The sequence below is a fragment of the Hypanus sabinus genome, unplaced genomic scaffold (genome assembly GCF_030144855.1).
Source record: "Hypanus sabinus isolate sHypSab1 unplaced genomic scaffold, sHypSab1.hap1 scaffold_599, whole genome shotgun sequence".
Taxonomy (NCBI): Eukaryota; Metazoa; Chordata; class Chondrichthyes; order Myliobatiformes; family Dasyatidae; genus Hypanus; species Hypanus sabinus.
Genome location: NW_026781455.1, coordinates 266,979 through 282,535, shown reverse-complemented (window position 1 = coordinate 282,535; position 15,557 = coordinate 266,979). Strand labels below are relative to the sequence as shown.

The 15,557-nt window shown below is 46.8% G+C and overlaps 1 protein-coding gene across 1 annotated transcript; it reads left to right on the top strand.

The window, feature by feature from the left end:
• The first annotated feature begins 724 nt into the window (after positions 1 to 724).
• LOC132389555 (myelin-associated glycoprotein-like) lies at positions 725 to 13,322 on the top strand. The gene is made up of 6 exons (XM_059962025.1): positions 725 to 824; positions 5,461 to 5,718; positions 7,337 to 7,618; positions 10,420 to 10,513; positions 11,033 to 11,111; positions 11,798 to 13,322. The coding sequence occupies exons 1-6, from the start codon at positions 812 to 814 to the stop codon at positions 11,885 to 11,887; spliced, it is 816 nt and encodes a 271-aa protein (XP_059818008.1). The 5' UTR covers positions 725 to 811; the 3' UTR covers positions 11,888 to 13,322.
• The last annotated feature ends 2,235 nt before the right edge of the window (positions 13,323 to 15,557 follow it).

Sequence of the window (15,557 nt, the reverse complement as noted above, 5' to 3'; positions counted from 1 at the left end):
TTGTCTTTCCATGTGGTAACGTCTTTCTCTGCATAAACCTGCCCCTCGGCCCCCTTTTGAAAACCCGTCTCACTGTAACATGTGCCCTTGTCTTTCCATGTGGTAACGTCTTTCTCTGCATAAACCTGCCCCTCGGCCCCCTTTTGAAAACCCGTCTCTCTGTAACACATGTGCCCTTGTTTTTAACCCTCTTACCACGGGATAGCATTTCCACCCTCTCCCGTACCCGGGCCGCTTCTCTAATTCCATCAGATCACCGCTCCTTGGAAAACAAACCAGCTTGCCCAATCTCTGCCCATAACGCTCGCTCTCCAGTCGAGTTAACGGCCTGGAGAATCTCCACTGCATCCCCCCGGAGCACACATCACCTTCCCCTGGCGGGCCGGCCATACCCGTACGCAATACTCGGCGCTGAAAGGAGACAGTGAAACAGCGAGATGTCATGATTTCTCTGTTTCTTTTTCTTATGTCTGCGTTATTGACAGTTACACCCTTCCGAACGTGTTCTTCTGTCCTAGAAAAACCCCGGATCTCGGTTGGTGAGGGTCTGATCGCCGGACAAAGGGCGCGTTTGATCTGCTCCAGTCCTGACAGCTGTTCCGGAGACAGACTGGAATTAAAGTGGATTGTTTCAGATAACGCGGTTCCGGCGCAGGACAGGAAAGCGGAAGGGGAGGTTGTCAGTGAAGGTCCTGGCGCTCGGATGCTGACGTCGGCGCTCACATTCACTCCCTCACCCGCTCATCACCGGGAATCCCTGGGATGCGCTGTTTTAGCGAAGGGCGTCCAAAAAGCCAAGGAAACTATCACCATGGACGTTCAACGTAAGCATGTGTTCTCAAAGAGGAAGCGGCACACGAGAAAATATATGAATGTTTGATGCCTCCTCACGCGTGTCAATTCCTGGTGTGTCTCTCGAGCGTTGTCACGAAAGTAATCGACACACACGGCGCACCTCTGCCCTGCACGGGCGGTCAAGCTGCGAAGCCGAGATTTCTCTCAGTAAAACTTTGCTGATAGTTTTGTGAAATGCCGTTATTATACAATTCTGATCCAATTTTAAACAGTGGACCGAGGTTTGAAAAGATCGGCTGAAAACAGCGGCAGAACAGGCCGCTCTGCTCATTAGCACAGTCGGGATCGGTTGCACAATGTAGCCTCTCTTACATTGGAGGAACCAAGCGCCGTTCGCCTCGCGGGGCAAAACCTGAGACTGCGGGAAGAATGCCGAGTTTCCCGTTAGCCGCTACTTTAACCCTCACGGCAATACCTGAGACTGCGGGAAGACTGCCGAGTTTCCCGTTACCCACTACTTTAACCCTCCCGGCAATACCCGAGACTGCGGGAAGACTGCCGAGGTTCCCGTTACCCGCTATTTAACCCTCCCGGCAATACCCGAGACTGCGGGAAGACTGCCGAGTTTCCCGTTACCCGCTACTTTAACCCTCCCGGCAATACCCGAGACTGCGGGAAGACTGCCGAGATTCCCGTTACCCGCTACTTTAACCCTCCCGGCAATACCCGAGACTGCAGGAAGACTGCCGAGTTTCCCGTTACCCGCTACTTTAACCCTCCCGGCAATACCCGAGACTGCGGACTGCGGGAAGACTGCCGAGTTTCCCGTTACCCGCTACTTTAACCCTCCCGGCAATACCCGAGACTGCGGGAAGACTGCCGAGTTTCCCGTTAGCCGCTACTTTAACCCTCCCGGCAATACCCGAGACTGCGGGAAGACTGCCGCGTTTCCCGTTACCCGCTACTTTAAACCTCCCGGCAATACCCGAGACTGCGGGAAGACTGCCGAGTTTCCCGTTAGCCGCTACTTTAACCCTCCCGGCAATACCCGAGACTGCGGGAAGATTGCCGAGTTTCCCGTTAGCCGTTACTTTAACCCCCCACCCCCCGGCAATACCCGAGTGCGGGAAGACTGCCGAGTTTCCCGTTACCCGCTACTTTAACCCTTCCGGCAATACCCGAGACTGCGGGAAGAATGCCGAGATTACCGTTACCCGCTATTTTAACCCTCCCGGCAATACCCGAGACTGCGGGAAGACTGCCGAGTTTCCCGTTACCCGCTACTTTAACTATGTATCCTACTTCCCGCTCTCCGTGACCTCCTGCACTGTTACAAAGACAAAGAACAAAGAACAATACAGCGCTGTACGGGCCATTCGGCCCACAATGTTGTGCCGACCCTTAAACCCTACCTCCCATATACCACTCCTCCTGAAATTCCTCCATATACCTGTCAAGTAGTCTCTAGTGTATCTGCCTTCACCAGTGACTCAGGCAGTGCATTCCATGCACCAACCACTCTCTGAGTGAAAAACCTTCCTCTAATATCCCCCTTGAACTTTTCTCCTCTTACCTTAAAGCCATGTCCTCTTGTACTGAGCAGTGATGCCCTGGGGAAGAGGCGCTGGCTGTCCACTCTATCTATTCCTCTTAATATCCAGAGTTTTGTCGAGCTGCATCATTACCCCGCAACTCTTAAACTCTATCCCACGACTTATGAATCCTAACACCCCATAAGCTTTCTTAACTGCCCTATCCACCTGTGAGGCAACTTTCAGGGATCTGTGGACATGTACCCCCAGATCCCTCTGCTCCTCCACACTCCCAAGTATCCTGCCATTTACTTTGTACTCTGCCTTGGAGTTTGTCCTTCCAAAGTGTACCACCTCACACTTCTCCGGGTTGAACTCCATCTGCCACTTCGCAGCCCACTTCTGCATCCTATCAATGTCACTCTGCAATCTTTGACAGTCCTCTTCACTATCCAAAACACCACCAACCTTACATAGAAACATAGAAAATCTGTGCAGGAGTAGGCCCTTCGGCCCTTCGAGCCTGTACCACCATTCAGTATGAAGATGGCTAATCATCCAGCTCAGAACCCTTTACCTGCTTTCTCTCCATACCCCCTGATCCCCTTAGCCACAAGGGCCATATCTAACTTCCTCTTAAATATAGCCAATGAACCGGCCTCAACTGTTTTCTGTGGCAGAGAATTCCACAGATTCACCACTCTCTGTGTGAAGAAGTTTTTCCTCATCTCGGTACTAAAAGGATTCCCCTTTATCCTTAAACTGTGACCCCTCGATCTGGATTTCCCCAACATCGGAAACAATCTTCCTGCATCTAGCCTGTCCAATCCCTTTCGAATTTTATACGTTTCTATAAGATCCCCCCTCAATTTTCTAAATTCCAGTGAGTATAAGCCTAGTCGATCCAGTCTTTCTACATATGAAAGTCCTGCCATCCCAGGAATCAATCTGGTGAAAACTCCCTGTATGGCAAGAATGTAGTTCCTCTGATTAGGAGACCAAAACTGAACACAATATTCTTGGTGCGGTCTCACCAAGGCCTTGTACAACTGCAGTACAACCTCCCTACTCCTGAACTCAAATCCTTTTACTATGAATGCCGACATACCATTTGCCTTTTTCACCGCCTGCTGTGCCTGCATACCCATATTCAATGACTGGTGTACAATGACACCCAGGTCTCGTTGCATCTCCCCTTTTCCTAATCGGCCACGTTCAGATAATTATCTGTTTTCCTGTTCTTGCAACCAAAGTGGATAACCTCACATTTATCCACATTAAATTGCATCTGCCATGAATTTGCCCACTCACCTAACCTATCCATGTTATCCTGCATCCTCTTCTCATCCTCACAGCTAACACCACCGCCCACCTTCGTGTCGTCCGCAAACTTGGAGATGCTGCATTTAATTCCCTCGTCTAAATCATTAATATATATTGTAAACAACTGGGGTCCCGTTTACTCCCACTCTTTGTTTCCTGTCTGCCAACCATTTCTCTATCCACATCAATACCATATCCCCAATACCGTGTGCTTTAAGTTTGCACACTAATTTCCTGTGTGGGACCTTGTCAAAAGCCTTTTGAAAATCTAAATATACCACATCCACTGGCTCTCCCCTATCCGCTCTACTAGTTACAGCTTGAAAAACTTCTATAAGATTCGTCAGACATGATTTTCCTTTCACAAATCCATGCTGACTTTGTCCGATGATTTCACCTCTTTCCAAATGTGCTGTTATCACATCTTTGATAACCGACTCTAGCATTTTCCCCACCACCAATGTCAGACTAACCGGTCTATAATAGCCCGGTTTCTCTCTCCCTCCTTTTTTAAAAAGTGGGGTTACATTAGCCACCCTCCAATCCTCAGGAACTAATCCAGAATCAAAGGAGTTTTGAAAAATTATGAATGATGCATCCATTATTTCTTGGGCTACTTCCTTTAAGCACTCTGGGATGCAGACCATCTGGCCCTGGGGATTTATCTGCTTTTCATCCCTTCAGTTTACCTAACACCACTTCCCTACTAACATGTATTTCCCTCAGTTCCTCCATCTCACTAGACCCTCGGTCCCTTACTATTTCCGGAAGATTATTAATGTCCTCCTTAGTGAAGACAGAACCAAAGTAGTTATTCAATTGGTCTGCCATGTCTTTGTTACCGATGATCAATTCACCTGTTTCTGACTTTAAAGGACCTACATTTGTCTTGACCAATCTTTTTTCTTTTCACGTATTGTTCAAAGTTTTTACAGTCAGTTTTTGTGGTCACTGCCAGCTTTCTCTCATAATCTTTATTCCCGTTCCTAATTAAGCCCTTTGTCCTCCTCTGCTGGTCTCTGAATTTCTCCCAGTCCTCAGGTGTGCCGTTTTTTTTTTTTTTTTTTGCTAATTTATATGTTTCCTCTTTGGACTTGATACTATCCCAAATTTCCCTTGTCAGCCACGGGTGCACTACCTTCCCTGGTTTATTCTTTTGCCAAACTGGGATGAACAACTGTTGTAGTTCATCCTTGCGATCTTTAAATGATTGCCTTTGCATATCCGCCGTCAAACATTTAAGTATCATTTGGCAGTCTATCGAAGCTAATTCACGTCTCAAAGTTACCCTTCTTTATGTTCAGAACCTTTGTTTCTGAATTAACTATGTCACTCTCCATCTTAATGAAGAATTCCACTATATTATGGTCACTCTTACCAAAGGGGCGTCGCACGACAAGATTGCTAACTAACCCTTCCTCATTGTTCAATACCCAATCTAGAATGGTCTGCTCTCTAGTTCGTTCCTCGACATGTTGGTTTAGAAAACCATCCTGCATACATTCCAAGAAATACTCTTCCTCAGCACCCTTACCAATCTATATGTAGATTGAAGTCACCCATTATAACTACTGCTCCTTTATTGCACGCATTTCTAATTTCCTGTTTAATGCCATCCCCAATCTCACTACTACTCATCACCAACCTCACTGGTGGCCTGTACACAAATCCTTTCTTTCACATACCGTAAGATGCCGCATCATAGTCTTAGTTGTGTAAAAGTGATATAACTTAAAGGTTTTCTGAACACTGAATTTAAAAGGATTTGCTTTTCGAACGGGAACACTTATTATTTTATGTTTTATTTCAGAACTTCCTGAGAAACCGACCGTCAATCGGTCAGTGGTCGCGATGGAGGGCAGCTCCCTCTCACTGAACTGCAGAAGCTGGGAGACAAATCCCGTCACCTTACGTTGGGTGAGGAATGGAGAGGACATCGGCGCATCTTCCACCGGAGAACTGGCAGTGCTTCTCCGTGACGTTACATCAGTAGATGAGGGGGAATACTGGTGTTCGGCTGGAAACGACGTGGGCGTCTCCAACAGCTCCACCAGCGTCTCCGTTCAGTGTGAGTGATAGTCTACTTAGGCAGTGGCCTCGTCTTCCTCGGCGTCCGAGTTCAGCCCACTGGTTTGTCCGCTACTTTAGCGGGTTATCATTGCGAAGGACACGGCCCCGTGCCCCATCACACCCGATATCCCGCCACACTGCGTGGAGAAAGTACACAACGAGACCAGATCACCCAAAACCACAGGGACAAAGTTCCCACAGTCTGGCGTAGTCCTGGCTCCATTTTATGAGTCTCGAGCAGTGCATGTGAAACCATTTATTAACACAGCGTTTGCATGAACAGATCCAGGGCGGTATCTTAAAGATATATTAAAAATATTTTTATTTGGACAATGCACATAGGAACTTCGAGCATTCAGTGAAACGTATCGTTCACTTCAACGATCAATAAAGTTCAAAGGTGAGATGAGGGCAGTCCGCAAGTGTCAGGGGCTTCCAGGGTCATTAGAGTTCAAAGGTGAGCTGAGGGCAGTCCGCAAGTGTCGGCTTGTTTCCTGGGTCAATAGAGTTCAAAGGTGATCTGGGGTCAATCCGCAAGTGTCGGCTTGTTTCCATGGTCAATAGAGTTCAAAGGTGAGCTGAGGGCAGTCCGCGAGTTCCTGTACCGTAGATGCTCCTGGTCATGGGCAGAATGCATAATCTTCTTACAGACGATGTCAAACAAGAGAAAATCTACAGATGCTGGAAATCCGGGGAACGCACACAAACTGCTGAGGAACTCAGCAGGCCAGGACGCATCCCCGGAAAAGATTACTGATGAACGGTCTCGGCCCGAAATGTCGGTTGTACTCTTTTCCGCAGATGCTGCCCGGCCTGTTGACTTCCTCCAGCATTTTGTCTGTGTTACAGACAATCCAAAGCTTTTTCCTCGCCTCTACACGCTCTTGCCGCTGCTGTTGAAGTCGTCAGTGGAACCCGAGCCCTGCCGCTCAGTCGATCGGGGTTCAGTCCTGAACCCCACTACTGACTCTGGGGATTTGCCATATATTCCTCTCGCTATGAAGGCCTGGATTTCCTCTAACACGTGAATCTCCTACGAAATCCCCAACATCTGGTTGACTTAGCTGGCAACTTTAAATTAAATGGAATCTCCCAGCGTGAATGTTTGAAACCGCAGGGACCTAACAGTTCTGAATTGTCTTACAACTAATTTCTCGCCATCTTCCTGTGGCAAAAGTCACCGTATCTGAACACAAGCACACGCAACGGACGGTATTTAAAAACTGTTTGCACTGAGCACGTTATCGTGTCTAATGGCCGCTCATGTGCTCGCATCTGACACAGGTTAGAATGTGGTTTACAACAGTCTCCCGTCGCAATTAAGTGGCACAGTGTCCCAGACAAATGAAGGGATCCCCGGCATTTTCTCGATTAATATTTAAGAGATGTCCCACGTAAGCAGCTGCCCCGATTAAGCGATCACACAATTATCCGAAACCGCTGTATATATAATTATCGTTATATATTTGGTAATATGACAAATAATTAACTAGTAATCGGTGTTTTGCTGTTTTTTTTTAATTCAGTAATATCAACCTATATTTAGAGTGTGTTCCGCAACGTGAATTTATCACCGGTTGTAAGCATTCGTTTCTCGTTTATCGCTCCATTTCCAGACAGACCCAAAACTGAAATGGCGTGCACCAGCGCTGGGACCGTGACTAACTGTGTTTGCAAGGTCAGAGCCAATCCTCCGGCCAACGTTTCATGGAGCATCGACGGGGAAGCCCTGGCGGAGCTCAGGTCGGAGGATGTGGTCGTGGCCCGGGAGACGGACGGGAACGTGATACAGAGCTCGATGAAGCTGACCCGTGCGGAAAGAATGGGAAATGTGATTTCATGTTCTGCAGGGAATACCCACGGTTACCGCGCCTCCGAATACCCACTCCGTTCTGAGGGTGCACATTATAACTATCAGTAATTTGAGGGAGTGAGAATTGTGAGCCAGATATTCTCGTATTTAACTGCATTTACTAAAACAACCCAGCAGGTGAAGCAAAGTCCATTTGTGTTAGAGAACACAACTATACACTAATGCCAATCCTATGACGTATGTGGTTAATGAATGACGTCATAATACATAGGAGCAGAACTAGGCCATTTCGCCCAGAGAGACTGCTTCACCATTCAATCATGGCTGATCCATTTTCCCACCGCTCAACCCCATTTCCCGGCTTTCTTCCCATAACCTTCGATGCCAGGTCCAATCACGAACCTATCAAGCTCTGCCAACGACCTGGCATCCACAGCTACGTGTGGCAACAAGTTCCACAAATTCACCATCCTCGGATTAAAGACAATTCTCTGCATCTCTATTTTAAATGGACACCCCTCTATCCCGAGGCTGTGCCCTTTATTCTAGACTGGTCCACCATGGGAAAGGCCTTTCAACATTAGAAAGGTTTCAGTGAGATCTCCCTGGCCCAACACCACCCCCAACCCATCGCCCTTCTAAATTCCAGCGAGTACCGACCCAGAGCTGTCAAAGGATCCTCGTATGATAACTCTTTCATTCCCGGAATCGCTCTTGTGAACCTCCTCTGAAACCTCTCCAGTGCCAGGACATCTTTCCTTAGACGAGGAGCCCAAAACTGTTTAAAATACTCACAATGAGGCCTCACCAGTGCCTTGTGTAGCCTTAGCATCACATCCTGGCTCTTGTGTTTTCAACCTCTTGAAATGAATGCTGACATTGTATTTGTCTTCCTCACCATCGGCTCTTCCGGTAAGCTAATCTTTAGGGTGTCCTCCACAAGTCCCTTTACATCTCCGGGTTTTGCATTTTCTCCCTGTTTAGAAACTAGTCAGAACATTTTTTTCTGACACCAAAGTACATGGCCATGCATTTTCCAACATTATATTTCATTTGCCACTTTCTTGCGCGTTCTCCTAATCTCTCCATGTCCTTCTGCAGCCTACCTGCCCCTCCGCCAATCTTCGTATCATCTGGAAACCTGGCAAGAAGCCATCTATTCCATCATTTAACTCATTGATACTCAGCATAAAAAGAAGCTGTTCCGACACTGACCACTGTGGAACACAACTAGGCACTGGCAGCCGACCAGAAAATGATCCTTTTATTCCCACACGCTTCATCTGACCGATCAGCAAATACTGTAACCATGCCAGTAAATTTTACGGTAACACCGCGGGATCTTTACTTGGTAAGCGGTGTGGCACCTTCTCAAAGTCTAAATATTCTGCATCCACTGAATCCCTTTCATTTATCCTACTTATTATCACCTCAAAGAATTCCAACATGTTCGTCAGGCAAGATTTTCCCTTAAGGAGACCATGCTGACTTTGTCCTGTCTTGTCCTGTGTCACCAGGTAATCCATACCCTCACCCTTAACAATTGACTCCAAAATCTTCCCAACCACTGAGGTCAGGCTAACTGGTGTATAAACGTCGACAGTGTTTCTCCCTGTAGACGCTGCCTGGCCTGCTGCGTTCCACCAACATTTTGTGTGTGTGCTGCTTGAATTTCCAGCTTCTGCAGATTTCCTCGTGTTGGTCTATAAATTCCTTTCTTCTGCGTTCGGCCTTGATGAAAGAGTGGAGTGACATTTGAGATTGTCCAGTCCTCTGGCAACGTGCCAGAGTCCAATGATATGCATGGGTGTGGAAGCTTTGCAGAGGGGGCAGAATAGATTTCCCAGCATGCTGTCCGGGTGAGTGAGCATGTCATGGGAATGGATTGAGTGAACTAGGTTTACTCTTGCACTTTGGACTGGAGGGACATGAGAGGAGATTCAACAGACGTTTGGAAAATGATAAGTGACATGGATCGCCAAAGATCCCCCCTCCCAACCCACGGGCGCAAATGGCTAGTACGAGGGGATCATAGTTTCAAGGAGGTTGACGTACGGGCGTGTGGGTAGATGTCAAAGGAAAGTATTTTCCACAGAGAGTGATAGGTGCGCGGGACCTCTGCGGGGGTGATAGCAGATGCAGACGTATCGGCGATATTGAAGAAACTCTTAGGTAGGAAGATGTATGATAGAAAATGGACTATATAAGGGTTATACAGGTAACTGAGTAGGTGAACAAGACGGCACAACATCGGGGTCTGAAGGAATGGATTGTGTTATAGTGTCCCCTTCCGTATTTTAATTCTCCAAACACACCGGTCTGGTGGTGGCGGGTTTGGGTGTAGAATCCAGAGGACACTCACTGGTCACAGAGAGAAAGTGAAAGTCCCCTACCTACAGCACTGGAGGGCAGGGTGAACACAGATTTCTGGATTAATGTGGTAATAACTGAACTTGTTGCGCCTGTTTTTTCGCCTTTTCGTAGAACCGGCTGTTAATGTCAGTAGCTTTTGACACGTGATCATGGCCGTAACAACTCTGCATCGTTTATGTGATTTACAATGACGTTTGTTCATGCCCCTTGTTTTGTGACTAGCTTGCACATAGTTTCGTTTACATACGATGCGATTAGAGGATTTTCATACACACCACCTTTTCCAATGTGTAACAACCCAAATGAACCACAGAGGCTTTAATATGTCTTAAAACGTGCAATAGGGGCGATCTTTGTGTTCATATTTCATAAGAGAGGTGCGGAAGGAGTCGCAAATTGCAATCATGTGGTCGTAACACCGGTGATTTTTTGGGAATGGGTCTGCATTCTGAAAGCACGTTCTCAGTAGATCAGTTCTGATGGCTCATTCCGTGCCCTTGTTCGCCATTTCAGGAACAGACGCCCGGACGATCTACTCGACAGCAGGCGGGATGGGAGCCGGCCTTGTCATTCTGATTGTCGTCCTGCGGACAATTGCAGTGTGCCGGTATGTGTGATTTGTAACGCGGGGGAGGGAGTGTCCAATGTCAACCAGCTTTGGTAAATAATCCAACTTTCGTTCATTTCCCACTCAAATGAAATCTGACCATCTGTCTTAAAGTAGCAATAGACTGGAACTTAGGACAATTTCAGAGTCTGATTTAAGACACGTGTGATTGAACAAGGAATTCTATACGTTCTTTCACTTAATTCAATGTTTCCTTGTGTTTTCACTCTGTAAACTTTTAAAGTTTTTTTTGTTTGTTTTTAAACGACCACGCTCTGTGATTATGCTCACCCGTTTTTAACTTGGGCAAACATTAAAGGCTGTACAATAAATAACCCTCACGTTTACTTGTGCGGCGACGTGATCAGGCGGCTCCACTCGAACTGTTCTGAACCAGAATGCCGAGGAGAAACCGTCAGGGACACAGTTGTTGAAATTTTGTTCCTCGTCGCGGTGCCATTTCCAATCATTTCTCTGGTTTATAACCAATCTGTAACCCGTCTCTGTTTGGTGCTTTAGGAAGCAACGACGAAAAGCTGCTGCTGTTTCCGAGCTTTCTGTCGTCTACAGTACTGTGACGCCTTCAATAAATTTCGTGGTAAGCAGCGTCAAACTGCAGTGACATGTTCATGTAACGTGGCTTGCTTTTATTCAGCCGGTGATACTGCACAGGCAAGAGTTGTGGGACCGTGCTGTCGCCTGTATTGGGGCGTTGGACACTGAAGGAATGGAAAATCTCTGCTTTCATGTTTTGATGGTCTCTTCTTTGATCCTGGTTTGATATTTGCTAATAACCCTTTCTCTTTTTCGTTGCCTTGATGAGAATTGAATCAGCGGCTAGGTTTAGTGTCTCAGCAGTTTGGGAAAGTAGTAACCTGCAATCACTCAGGGGTCATAAACTATCCCCGCAAAGTTTACACGGTCCCCTCGTTGTATTACCCGTGCGTGTTCCACCCCGAATGTCAAAGGTCACGATGCAACCAATTGTTGGAGATCGGCGACAAAAATGTATCAACATGGAGAGATGAAAGAGAGATTAAGGTGGATGGATTCGGAGAAAAGATAGAGGGGATACGGCTGACCTGCTGTGATGAGTAAATCAGCGGCGGCTGGTGGGATAATCTAAAATTCAACATATTTATCTTACTGTCTATCTAAAATATAATGGATCTCCCATCCAGAATTGAAAACATTTTCATCCGGATTTCACTTGTGTCCACAATTCACTCCCAAGCCAAAAATAAGCTTTGTCTTTATGTGGAATACAAATATTTTCTATTGCAGGGAGTCGCCCAGGAATCTCGTGGCGTTGGCGACTCGCAGCCGACTCAAAGAGACGAGATCGTCTATGCTGATATCAACTTCCAGAAATGAAATGTACAGCAACTGCTTTGGACTGAAGTATCGCATGGGTGAGAATGGAGCCCATGGAACGTCAAACGGTAGAGCAAAGGAGCCCCTCCTTCAGAACTGACGGAGCTAATGACGCCTGATCTCTTCTGTCCTGTCATTGGTCGGAACCACAGTCTCTCATTTGCATATCTAACAGCATTCCAAGCGTCTGTGTCATATTTACTCCACAACAGAGCGTCCAGACACCCACCACTCTCTGTGTGAAAACACCCGACCAGCACATCTCCTTTGAGGTTTCCATTTTTGCATTAAAAGTGTTTCCTTTCGCCTCAGACATTTCCACCATGGGGAAAAGATGCCGGTTTTCAGTCGATGCCTCTCGTGATTCTATAAAAGTTTATCTGTCACATCTGCCCTTAGTCTCCAAAGCTGTAGAGGAAACAACCCAAGTCTGTACAACCTCTCTTTTATTCCCTTATCCGCTAATCCAGGTAGCAGTCTGTTAAACCTGTTCTACACCTGTCCAGCGCCTCCACGACATTTAATGAGGGTACGCTGTGCTTCAACTGAGGCCGAACCAGCGATTTATGGAGCTGCACACGGTTTATCGTCTCTTCTACCTAAAGACCTGACCAGTGAAGGCAATTACCGTTTGCCTTCTTTACCGCCCAAGCTACCTTTTATGAAGATATGGTTCCATTGTCCCTCTGTGCAGCGACGCTGTTAATCGCAAGTTCATTAACTGTGTCCCTCCACTTTACTCTTAACCTCCCAACGCACAACACCCCACATGTGCCTGAATGAACTTCCATTTCCCCATATCTACAACAGATATACAGTGTATGCCGCGCTGTTATTCGGCGAAGCACTACGCTATCCATTAAGGCATCAATCTTTGCATCATTATCAACATCACAAACACACTCCACCAAGCTTCACCCAAGCCCCAAGCAGAATGTATAGAGACACCAACCCGGGCTCCTGAGGGACACCGCTCGGTAAAGATCGAGTCAGAGTAAGATCTAACGACCACTACACTCTGTCTTCAACAGGAAAGGCAATTCTGTATCCAAACTTATTCCTATAAGTCAGCAAGGCTGACCCTGAAATCGCCCAGCACTAGAAGATCCACGAGTTTTTAAATCTGTGGTTTATACAGCGTTCAGGTACAAACATGTTATTTGAAACAAATTTGTGGAGTCAACATTTTAGTAAAATATACTTATAGCATGTTCTCTCTCAAAGTGGGAAACATAACTGCATTATAAGAGAGCCCTATCTTACAGCCTGAGACCCCTGTTGAACTCTGATCTTTGGTGGTGTTTGTGTGTGGGGTTCCAAAATTCCCCATGTGAACGGAGGTGAAGTGGGATCCCCGGATATTCCACTTTCCTGCCATGTTCCTGATGAGCACCTTGATGGTTCAATAGAAATTAGGCCTTTTATTTCCAATAAAAAGCAAATTAAAAGATCATGGATGCAGAATTCTTGCAAAATGACTGACGGACAGTGAGATTGAAATAGTTGTAAAGTGTTGCTTTATGTCAAAGACTTGTCCATCTTTTCAGATGCATGGCTCGGCAACGAAAGACCATTGCTGAAGAGATATAATTCAACACTCGAAAATATGCCAAAACACACAGCAAATTTTACATTATTATCTGACGTCCACTCGGTGTTCTGCATTCATTCAGCGAAAGAACAAAGTGTAGTAGAATTTGTGCAGTCCATTCAGAAGGAATATAGCCTGTTTGTAAGGGTACAGTCTGATAGGGATTCATGGGAGTTAGTAGATAGAAGTGTCATTGGGCGATCATTCTGCGGATATTAACCACAACACACGAGGTTTCAAAGCAGTTGTGGTAAATGTGTTTGAATTGGACCGAGTCTAGTTTAAATATCATTCGACAACACCCATGAATTGTTGACTGGGAGCTTAATGAAAACTTGCATTTCCCTGAGGGTGAATCTGATCAATGTGATCACAGGGACCCTCAACTAGAGTGAAATTGTGAGAGTGCAGAGACAACGTGTATCCCTGAGGGTGAATCTGATCAATGTGATCACAGGGACCCTCAAGCAGAGTGAAATTGTGAGAGTGCAGAGACAACGTGTATCCCTGAGGGTGAATCTGATCAACGTGATCACAGGGACCCTCAACTAGAGTGAAATTGTGAGAGTGCAGAGACAACGTGTATCCCTGAGGGTGAATCTGATCAGTGTGATCACAGGGACCCTCAAGCAGAGTGAAATTGTGAGAGTGCAGAGACAACGTGTATCCCTGAGGGTGAATCTGATCAATGTGATCACAGGGACCCTCAAGCAGAGTGAAATTGTGAGAGTGCAGAGACAACGTGTATCCCTGAGGGTGAATCTGATCAACGTGATCACAGGGACCCTCAACTAGAGTGAAATTGTGAGAGGCAGAGACAACGTGTATCCCCGAGGGTAAATGTGGTCAATGTGATCACAGGGACCATCAAGCAGAGTGAAATTGTGAGAGTGCAGAGACAACGTATTTCACTGAGGGTGAATCTGATCAATGTGATCACAGGGACCCTCAACTAGAGTGAAATTGTGAGAGGCAGAGACGACGTGTATCCCCGAGGGTGAATCTGATCAATGTGATCACAGGGACCCTCAAGTAAAGAGAAATCTTGGGCTCGATGTCAGATAAATGGAGGCAGAGGTTATTTATGGTGTGTGGAACCATGAAGAGGGAGAGGGTGTTAAAAACAGGAGAGGAATCACGGCTGTGAAATGTCACTGACAGGTAGAACTAAGGACAGTCCGATATATTTTATGGATGTAGAGCAGGAGCTCAGGGGATCCCTGTGATGTTTGAAATTCCCAACTAACAGAACTGTGACACATCGATTGGGAAATCTGTAGCGTAACCAGACCAAGCTACAGGTGTCGTAGCATCCATTAAACATTGAATAATCCTGAGAACGAATCTGCATCGATTAGTTTTGTGGTGATCGACTTTCCGGCAACTTGACATAATGTTCCTCTGATATTCCTTAACGTCCTTGGCATCCCCACTCAATTCCTGGGAATAGGGGGTTAATCTCCATCGGGTATAAGGACCCGGGTTCATCCATCTTAAAGTCTTCTTCCATTCCAGACACTTCAATTCACTATCGCTGTTTACTCCACTGCCCTCGCCTCTGTTCTTAGTGTCTCAGTGCATTGGAGATGCCTCTATTTCCCGTATTCCTGCAACAGATGTCATTCCCCGGTAAGCCCAGCTTGTGCGTCGCATTGGACTGAATGTGCTCCATCGGTCCTTCATAGTAACTGTCCGTCTTTCCTCTTCCCGTCCACACGCCTGTGAGTTAAACGGCCCGTCTCCCAGACACCACCGGCCGCATCACAATCTCAGGCCATGATTTCCAGAGCCGTCTAGTGACAGCGGATCGAACAGTCTCTTCCGTCTCTTGCAGTGTAGTCTCCAAACACCGGACCCGATCCGTATTAACACCACTTCACACACGTTTCCTGGTCGTGCTCAGTGAGTCGTAGAGCAGAGACGCGGATCTCTGGGCGAGGGCGTCAATGCGGACGATCGAGGACCCATTCTCATTGACTAGAACCTGACTGATAGTCTTCTCACGGTCACAGTCACGCAGTCCCGCAATACTCTGTCTCGCTCGTCACTGCCGACCATCAGGCATGCGTCCCTGTTCAT